This window comes from Hakea prostrata, chromosome 10 (genome assembly GCF_041222555.1).
Source record: "Hakea prostrata isolate BN-2017 chromosome 10, UWA_Hpros_2, whole genome shotgun sequence".
Classification (NCBI taxonomy): Eukaryota; Viridiplantae; Streptophyta; class Magnoliopsida; order Proteales; family Proteaceae; genus Hakea; species Hakea prostrata.
The window spans coordinates 2722263-2733075 of NC_142609.1; the positions used below are offsets into that span (position 1 = coordinate 2722263).

General features: G+C 34.8%; 1 protein-coding gene across 1 annotated transcript; it reads left to right on the top strand.

Annotated features, from left to right (window-relative positions):
- The first annotated feature begins 211 nt into the window (after positions 1-211).
- On the top strand, positions 212-2126 carry LOC149001462 (rho GTPase-activating gacO-like protein). Its single transcript, XM_089138938.1, has 2 exons — positions 212-596; positions 1384-2126. The coding sequence occupies exon 2, from the start codon at positions 1431-1433 to the stop codon at positions 1842-1844; it is 414 nt and encodes a 137-aa protein (XP_088995064.1). The 5' UTR covers positions 212-596; positions 1384-1430; the 3' UTR covers positions 1845-2126.
- Positions 2127-10813: the final 8687 nt, after the last annotated feature.

Consider the following 10813-nt stretch of genomic DNA (forward strand, 5'->3'; position numbering starts at 1 on the left):
TTTTGACAATTTGACCAGACAATTTGCTTTATTAAATTATTAATTTTTTTGGGTACCAGAATTATTATTTCATTTCAAAGAATGAAATTTTATTACAATTTCATTTTCTTCTTCTAATTCTCCAAACACAAGCCTATCAACAAATATAAATATTTATTACTATTTTATATCTCTTTAGAATTTTCCATAGAAAAGCCAATCAAGAAATATCTAATCGCCTCACTCTAACTCCTTCCCTCTCTCTCTCTCTTCTGTCCTCATCGTTTCTCTTCTTTCTTTCCTTCTATGTTAGTCTAGTCTTCTCTATTTCGTTGCTATCTGGGTAGTTCTTCAGGCTCAGATGGTAGAGAGCAATCTCTTCCACTCTGACCTGCGGCTGAAAAGTTTCCTGTTTGTTTGATCTGGTCTTGGTTTCTCTTGCTCTCTCTTTAGATCACACCTTCTCCATTAAATCCTTTCTTTTCAGCTTCTACTGTTACAGGGCTTAGAGCTCTCAATAACACACTTCTGGTGTTGGGTATTGGAAAGCTATTTCCTTTATCATTCAGAAAAACTGGGTTTTATCGGGAGATGGAGAGAAGCCCAGTATCATTAAGGTTAGCTTTCATTTATTTGTTCTTACTAATTTTTCACTGACAAAAATGTTTTATTTATAGTTATTCCTTTATTATTTAGATATGATTTATCGTTTCACAACGGATTCTTTGTGTTTTTCTAAGCTTTAATTGCTTTGTTTCTGATGAGCAGTTCATTTCTGTCCGTTTATTTGCTCAATTTTTCCCCCTTTCTGCAAGCATTGAAAGTGAAGTTAGATCGCTTTGTTAGCGTTTTTGTTTGTAAAGTTAATCTCTTTCTCTACTTAGGCATGTATTTCGATTCAGTATGCTTTAGAAGATTGTTTTGCAAAGATTCCTTTATTCGTATTTATTCTACTGGTTCCTGTTCTTTTTCTTTTATTTCTATTGCCCTATGTTGAGGATCTGAGATATTTCTGGGACGTTTATGTTTATGCATAGCTTCCAATTCCAACTGTTTTCTGGCTTTATTTCCAATCTGTTCTTACAAAGGAACACAAATTTGTAACCTTTTCCCTGGAACGATAAAAATTTCTTTTGTTGATTACCTGGGCATGATATTTGAAGGGTTTGGATTTTTCACTTCCCACTGATTGCACCCAACCCTTTTCATCTTTTCATTTGAAGCACAAATTCCTGCTTTAGACCATGGATATGATCCTTTATCTCCCACCAGCTTTTTTGTTAAATGGAACTGTGAATCTACAGACTGTTGAATTCATCCAGTATATCACTTCTTTTTAATTGTCAATCTCCCTTACCCCCCCCCCCCAAAAAAAAAATGTGTTTTTCCTTTTTGTTGTTGCAGGAATCATCTATAATTGTTTGAGCATTTCACTTGGGCATTAGAAGATTATGGGTAGAGGCAGAGGAAAGGGGAAGAAGTCCACTGTTGTTACAAGTCATGAGGATCCTGATAGTGGAGAGGAATCACTTCCTGCATACAAGAAAAGGGGGAGGCCTCAAAAGCCATTAAAGGATGAGATCGATGAAGAAGTGGCTATTAAGATTGAAGAGGAAGATAGGCAGGACACTAAATCAGTTATTTCAAACAAAGAGATAAAAGCTCCATCAGTTACAGATAATGGGAAGAAGAGGAAGAGGCACTCACAAGCAAAAGAGAATACAGATTCTGTAAAAGAGGAGAACAGTATGGGAACCAAATCAACCACTGCTAACTTGGTGAAATCCAATGGTTTTCGACCGAATGGGAATAGGCGTAAAAGCAAGCCAAGGAGGGCTGCTGAAGCTGGGGTTGAGTGTAAGTGATTGTTGGGTACTTGGTTTGGCCCTTGCAGTGAGTTCCTTTCCTTTTCCCTGCACCAGCTAACACATGGGTCTGAGAATCAGTTGTTGGTTCATCTCTGGTTCTTTATCTTTCCTTTTCTGTCAGATTTTGCTGCTTCCTTTGCTTTCCTTCTTTTGTAATTTTTTATTTTTAGTTCCGTCTTTATGAATGATTTTGTTTGGGAGGTTTGGAACAGGTTGTATTGTTTTTCAATCTTCCATTAAGGTATTAATGTTGGATTTGTACTGGTTCTATCATATATATGTTTGATGTGGCACACTCGTTTGTTTTGTACAACTGAATCTTCTCTCCTTGTGTTGATTATTGTAAAGAGGGTGGGTGTTGGTGGGATGGTGAAGGTTGCTCCATTGTGACCAATTGATCACATGTTCGAATTTGGGAATGGCCTTTCTGTGAAATCTGAGGTAAGATTGCATTATGATCCACCCCAAACCCCGCAGTTGCCTTATTGTCTGTATTGCTATCTCTTCTTCCTTCTGGTTTTTGGCTTTTTCACATTTTTTCTCCTGCTTTCATTGCTCTTGTGTCCTTATAATCTTATTAGAATAGTTTTGATGTCTAATCTACTATATGATCTGAATGATGTGGTTTCTAGTTGTCTGCCAATCCTGTATTTTGATTTTGTTGACAAGGCTCAAGGTTGAACCATGGGTGTTAACATTATCGAACATCAAAATTTTCTTGTAGTTTAACAGCAACTTTATTTCTATTTGGGTTGTTCTCTTCTTGAGTTGTCTTGTTAAACTTAAAAGGATTGTCTTATCTTTGAATGCATTGCTTTGACACAGGAGTCAGTGTTTAGTTCCTTGGGATGTAACAAGGAATAAACATTAGGATGCTTATTATTAGTCTCCAGAAATTAATACATTCACATTGAAAGCGTGAGTGTTGTACCCTAAGGAATTACCACTACACAGTAACCAGTATGAATTGGAAATCATAACAACTTCTAATGTATTTCCAGGTACTAACAAAGCCTACATTAGGTCTTTGAATGGCATGTCTGATGTAGCTGGACCATATCATATGAATAATGCTTTTGTTTTACAAATTTGAATTTCATTTGTTAGGGGGAATGTTTGTGGTTGTATGAGTATTAGGTAATAGTTTAATGTTTTGGAGAAATGTAGTTTAGTTTATGAAAACAACCATTTAATGATCTCTTTCTCCTAACTCTGGGGTAAGAATACATCTAAATCAAGGGTAGGGTTCATCCTTGAATGATAATTTGAGAATTTGTAGAGTTTTACAAAAATCTTGGTATTCAGGAACATCGCATCTGATTCTATATAGATTATTTCGGCCATTACTCCAAAATTCAAAACATATGAAGGAAATGAGAAGTTGGGATTCCTTACAAGAGCTTTTATCTAATAAAATTGCAAATTTGTTTCAGAAAGACCAAAAATACTTCTAATCATTCATAATGCCAATTATTTATAATTGATCTTGATTGATTCAAAAATGTAGACATTCAAGATGCTTGATGCATTTTATAATACTGAATGACTGCTCATGATTTACAGAATGACTTACAGAATGACCTAGCATCTATTTGTTTGGCATATTGGTTTCCTCCAATATCTCATTATTGTTCTTCACAACCCACATTCATAATTTAATGAAAAGTTAAAATGTTATATACATCATGTCATATATAAACAAATTGGTTTGAATCAGAAAGTTGTGTAGTCGTAATGCTTAATGCTTAATATCTACGAAGTGATTCACAACACGATGCTATGATCTGATATGCTTGAAGCGAAACTTGCGCCGAAAGGAACCAACATGTCAATAAAAGAGAGAATTTTGCTCCTGCTGTATGATCCTATGGCTCATCACCATTCAAAGTTAAAGCTTGATATCTCCTACAAGCTCTTGACAATTCTCCTTTAGAGTCCTTTACACCTTATTCTTGGGGTAGTGTTGCTTTCGTGATCTGACTTTGCTTGTCAGAAGTGGCTTCACGACCCCTAGGTTAGTCCACTGTCACTGTTTTATCCCTATAAATAGATTTATGCTCATATAGGGGTTCGATCGTAATTCAATCAAGGAGTCAAATTTGGACACAACAGGTACTAAAGACATGGACCACAATCAAATTGGATTTTTACCAATTAAAACAAGCATCATATGGTTTTCTTTGAGGCATTTGCTTGATATTTTTAATCAAAAAATAAAATACAAAACAGGAAGAAAAAAAATTCAAAACCCAGTAACAATAGAGTGTCTTTAGGATTAACATTAAGGTGTGGTTTGCCCCATGAAAAGCTTGTATGGTAGATATAACCATATGGATGTCCAGAAAAAGTATCTAAATAGATTTGCTTGGCCTCCATGGGGTCGTTTTCTAGTGCTTATGGGTAGAAGTAAGAATGTACAGTTTCGAGGCTGATTTAGATTGATAGAATCAGTTGAGTTCGGATCGTATTCCCTGATATCTGTGCTCTCCCGATGGCTGTTGACCACAAATTACAAGGGGTCCACAGGATTAGAGGGATGATATTTTTTTTACTTGTAGGCCCGCATGATTTGTGATTGTAAAGCCGTCAGGGAGATGATCCACACTCGAATCAGTTGAGTCCCATCTTGATTGATCCACCTCAACTCCAATGAGTTTGTCCCCCTAAAGAGTGCCCAATAAACATTTGAATGCATTGCTTTGAGACAGGAGTCAGTATTCAAATTGTGAAAGCATGAGTGTTGAAACCCTAAGGAATTAACACTACACTGTAACCAATATAAATTGGAAATCATAACAAATCCTAGTGTAATTTGAGTTTTTATTTGTTAACAAAATGTTTGTGGTTATATGTTGGGTATTAGGTAGGAGTTCAACTCTGTTTTTAGAAGGTGAGGCACTGGCTTTCAGATCTGGGTTGCTCTATGCGATTGGGAAATATATGGAATTTGCTGAAGTCAGAGTCTTATAGCCAGCTACTTATCAATATCCTTAATGGATCGACCTAACCTAGTTGTGAGGTCCAATCCATTATTGATGATATTCACTATCTCTCTTCAAAACTGTTGTCCAATGATGTGCGGACTTTTTAGCAAGGAAGGCCCTCTTGGTTTCGGAACCAATGAAATAGCGTATCCTGTATGACTGTATGAAAGTCTGATAGATGCACCTAGCAGCGTGCGAATCGGGATCATCTTCCCGTCAGGGGAGCACAGAGTGCTTCTCGACGGCTTCCTGACCACAAAAACAATGTGGGGCCCACATGTGAAAAGCATAAGTTTTTTTTTCCACCTATGGGCCCCACTCTTTTTGTGGTTGGGAAGCTGTTGGGGAGCACTCGGTGCTTCCCTGACGGGGAGCTGATCCGGACTCGCAGCGCGCTAGAGCAGAACGACTGACTATTTTACGATTTCTGAATTTTCGTTCTGATAAGCGTTCAGTCACCACCAGCAACAGCAAGATCCATTATTGGGTTTCTCTCAATCCTTTTCTTCCAAATGTTTATAATTTCACCTCTAAGCTCATGCCTAAGTTCGAATTTGTTGTTGTTTGTTTCTTGACACTGAGCCCCACCAGTTCTATGAGGATCATCTGGTGTTCAACACTTGTAGTGGTGACGGATTTTTGGTGTCAATCGGTACGGTTTCGGTAATTTAGTATGGTTTCTGCACAATACCAACTTTGAATATTGAAAATCAGAACAGTACCGTACTGAATTCACATGGTACGGTACGGTTTCATTTTTGCAAAAACAGTTTGGTACGGTTTCAGTATTAATCGTTGCAGAAAAATGGTTTAAACACAGTATCTAGTGCTGTACAATTTTGGTACGAACGAACTCATATCACTTTTGTTGTTAATTCATTAAGATCCTAATGAAATTGCGATCAAACAATTGATAGAATATGATATTAACAGAGACAAAGCAAGTAAATCTAATTAATAGAGACAAAACAAATAAATCTAAGAAGAGAGGCACATGACGAAACGAAAAAATTGAAACAGAGAATTAGGGATAAGGTTAAAGGTAAAGTGTTTTAATTGTAAAATTACATTTTATATCTTTTAATTTGGTACAGTATTGGTACATACCAACGGCATGAGTACCTGAAATCGGAACCATACCGAAGAAATTCAATTTCGGTACGTATCCTACTGAATTTTGAACGGTGCGGTACGATAGGGTTTTAGACGATGCAGTTCGGTACGGTTAAACAGTTTCGGTACACAATTGACACTCTTATTTCAACCCAACTTAAGTGGGTGCTGAAAAAAACTCAAAATAGTTCATGTATTGTAGGCAATGAACGAAATTTTGTGTCTACCCTAATTTGATGTCAATATTTGGTAAATTGAATTATTTCCTATAAATTCTTCCATCAAAATTCTCCTTTCTAACTACATTTAACATTTTGCCTTTTGAGGCCTAAATAATTCGGACATAATTAGAAAGATTACCTGTTGACTTGAAGATTCCATTACATAATTCCTTCATAATTTAAATTATTTTCATAAATTCTTTCATGTATATACTCTTCCCTAATCACATTTGGCATATTAACTTTTGAGGCCTAAATCACTGGGATATAATTGGTAAGATTGCTCATTAATCTTTAAGATTTTGGTATAAAATGTCTTTATAATTTGAATGATTTTTATAAATTATTCTATGTAGATTTTCCACCCTAATTACATTTGGGACGTTGCATTTTGAGTCTTGAATCATTGGGACATAATTGGTAAAATCGTCCATTGACCCTAAAGATTTCACTATAGAATCGCAAGAGAAATCGCCTAAAAATCGCGAAAAATCGATAAAATATCGATATTTTGACAATATATTGGTTGGCGAAAATTCGACATTTTGGAGAGAAATAGCTAGATATCGCCAAAAAATCGGTGGCCGTTTTTATTCGTCATTTATTGAAACAGTCGAAATTCGACGAATTACGTTGATTGCTGGTCATATGTAGGAAATGCAGGTTAATGAACTAGCCTAATGTGAGTTAATGAATGATCATTGAGCTAGTTGGAAAAATGCAGTTTAATGAATTCTTTGGAGTCAAATATCTATTTGCTTCCCCCATATCTCAGTATTCTTTTTCCCAATCCACATTCATAGATTTAATGAAAGTTAAAGTGTAACATACATTATGTCATCTGCAAACGGTTGATATTGATCAAAAGATGAGTGAGCAGTGGCATGTATGTTTATTTTGTGATGGAAGTCATTAAGAACTTGCAACTCATCCTCATGCATAATGGATGTCTCAAAAAGGTGTGAAAGGAAATTATGTGCCTCTAGCACAATGGGTGGTAGTCAAAGCTTAAAGTCTAAAGGAGGTCTATGGTTCAATCATCCGTTGTTACCATAATCTATCTTTTTCCTCTCTCATCCCCTTGAGCCTGTGAGCCCACAATCCTATGATTAGTATAAACATTGGCAAAACAAAAATAGATTGCGATGTTGCGTCTTGCATCCAAGAATCTCTTGGATAGTCTTTCAAATCACAACTTTTAGTGCGCTTTTGGTAACAGTTTTTTCTAAGAATGATATTTTCTGCAATAATCATTTTTAACGTTTTTATCATATATATATATAAAGTAGTTTCTTATAACTGTGAGGAGTTAGAAGTTGGGTGTAAATGAAATTTGGGTCAAGTGAGGAGTTAGAAGTTGGGTGTAAATGAAATTTGGGTCAAGTGTTTTTTTTTTTTTTTTTTGTAGAAAACTTGATTAAGTAAACTGAGACTCATAAGCAAGCTGAGGAATAGACTCCTTCAACCATGCAGTGGAGAGATGCCAATCTAACGATGCCTCAATCGTCACGGCAACTTGTGCCTAGAAATGAGCCACAACATTGGCTTCTCTTGGAATAAATTCAAAATTTTGGGTCAAGAGTTCATTGACATAATTTTGAGACATGCTTTTTGTTTTGAATAATGAAAAAACAAGTAAAAGTTGTTTTGCAAAAAGTCTTCTCAAACAAGAACATTAGACAGTTCATTTGTTGAAAACAAAAGAACCTTACCAAATGCTTTTTGGCTTTCTAAGAATGAAATAACACTAAAAATTGTTCTTTGACTCGTTTCCAAACACGCCCTAAGTCTATCTATGAATAACGAAGAAGATTGGTAAGTAATCAGAGTTGGGGAAAGCAAGTTAGGGGTTATATGGTAATGATTCTGTGCAAAAATTTTCATTTTGGCACAAAATGCACTTTTTATGCTTCTGTGCCAAATTGGACAAATGTAGCACATAATCTGTATTGAAATCTTGTATGATTGGACACAGATGGAGATGTTTCTCTGGTAAAATTGACACAAAATCTTGTATGGTATGTACAAAGTCAGTGTACAAAATGGGCACACTTTTTTTTATTTAATAGATAGCCGTTGGGCTTAAGTCTGTTCGTAAGATGGATGTCCGTCTGAGCCAAATGGTTGTTCGTCTGATCACAGAGAATCTCTGTCTGGGTCTCTGTGACCAGACGAACATCCGTCTGCAGCACAGACTGCATCCTAACATCCTAAATAGGTAGGTTGGGTATTGCTCATTAATCAACTCCTTGAGGTAACAAAATAAAAATGGAGATACTTACCACATAAATATTCTATGGGATAATTACTGTTGTCCCCTTGTATTTTGATTTTATTACTACTTTATCTCCTATACTTTTTAAAATTACTATTCCAACCTTTAACTTTGTCAACAATTACTAATGCCCCCTTATCGTCAAGCTCCGTCGATTTACAGATGATGTGGCATCTATATATTTTTTCAAATTTTCAAAAATAACTCTGCAATTATCTTTTTACTTATTTGTTCTTTTTTCAAGTTATAATACTACCCTTAATAGGAAAAAATTAACTTTAATTTCACTTTTCTTTTTTAAAAAGAAACCACCAAATGAAGGAAAGATGTGATTTTTTTCCCTCTAAAATTAAATCACCAAATAAAGGAAAGATGTAATTAAATAGAAACTAAAATATTAAGAAATATCAAATTTAATATTCAAACCTGAAAATTGAAAATCACATAATATATGCTAATCATTATGTATGTTACCAAATTTTCTATCAATTAGAGTTTATATGCTAATTTGTTTATAAAACTTCCATCATGGTGATTATGAAAAATTTAATTGGAATGTGAAAGTTTCAACAATCATAAGTATGTGGTCCCACCAAATCCAAAACTAATTCTAAAATATAAGATTTTAAGTATATAATTGACATGCAATATAGTTTCTATAAATGAGGGTAATGCCATATTTTTTTACTTCTTAATTTTAAGGGAAAAATAGACATTTTATATTTGATGTTAACAGTCACTTAACACCTTTAAAATTGAGGGGAACAATAGTAGTTTCACAAAGAATGGGGTTTGATTAGTAATAAAACCAAAGTATAAGGAGGCAATAGTAATTATACCATATTCTATTATACTTTCTTATAATCCATTGAAATTGAAATTGAAATTTGGGAAATTTCTCTCATTCTTGTTTCCACCAAAATGGGTCATTCTTTTGTGAATTTACTTTCAATTAGGGGTTTCAAAATGTGAATATATAATAAATATAGGTGGGTGGGTTTTTTCCGAAACGGGCTGGTGTAATTTAAATGGGTCTCACCTCTGAGTTTAAATCACTTAAAATTGTTCTTTTAATCTCCGACCGTTTGTTTGGTCTAATTCACATGTCATCTTGTGGTAGTGTATTCCCGTGTAGAGCGAAGAATTTATTTCCCAGTAAAACTAGACTGTCTTTAGGTTTAAATATTATGATTTGGTTTACCATATATAGAGGTTGTATGGTAAATATTAACCATCTGGACGTCCAAAAGGGCCTGTTTGGTTACATGAATCCAGAGATTTGAAATCTCTCGATTCGTGAATCTGAGAATTATACCGGTTTGATTGTAAAAATCTCTAGATTCATGAAATCTAGAGATTCACCTTTTTACACAAAAAACGTGACTCTGTAAATTTATGGGTAAGGGTGAAATCCAGAAATTTCAAAAAAGCTATACATTTGCACATTCACAAAAATTATGTCGATCAAATAGTTTTTTAGAATGAATCCACAGATTTCATTCCACAACCAAACATTTAATTTAATAAATTATGACTCCATAGATTTGAAATCTCTAGATATTTGAAATCTTCAGACTCATATAACTAAACATGCCCTAAATAAATTTGCTTGAGTCCGGATCAGCTCCCTTGACAGCTATTGACCACAAATTGTAGGGACCTTACAGGATTTAGGTGATGAATTTTTATTATTATTATATTTTATTATTTTTTACCTGTGGACCCCACATGATTTGTGGTTGTAACACCGTCGAAGAGCACAGAGTGCTCCCTGACAAAGAGATGATCGACTCAATATTTGTTTGGCCTCCATGGGGTAGTTATCTAGTGTTTATGGGTAGAACTTATTTAGAATTGGACCAGTTCAATTGCTGATTTAGATTGATAGAATCAACTGTCCCATCTTGATGGATCCAGCTCCACTTCAATGAGTTGGTCCCCTAAGTGAATATTAAAAAAAATATATTCAAATTTTAAACAAAAGAGAGAATTTCTTTGAGGTTGAGTTTGTTTGCAAAAGTGAGGTGGGAAAAAAAAAAACATGTGGGCCCCATGTGTAATGAGGTGAAAGAGAAGGAAATAAAATGAAAGGGTTTTGTGGAAAGTGATAGTGGTGGGCATAACTTTTTACTTTTTTAAACTTTTCCACAAAATCCCACCAAATTTGTGGGGTTTTAAAAAGCCTCAGGGTGGGAAAGTTGGGCTGCCACATCACTAGACAAATTTCCTTGATTCAAAGAAGCTTGTCTCTCACTTTCTTACCCTAAGCAACCAAACAATCTACAATTTTAGAATTTAAGGAAAAAGTAAGAAATCTACATTCTTTTCAAGAATTTTCCCACCTGCCTTTATTCCAGTAAACAAATGCAGCTT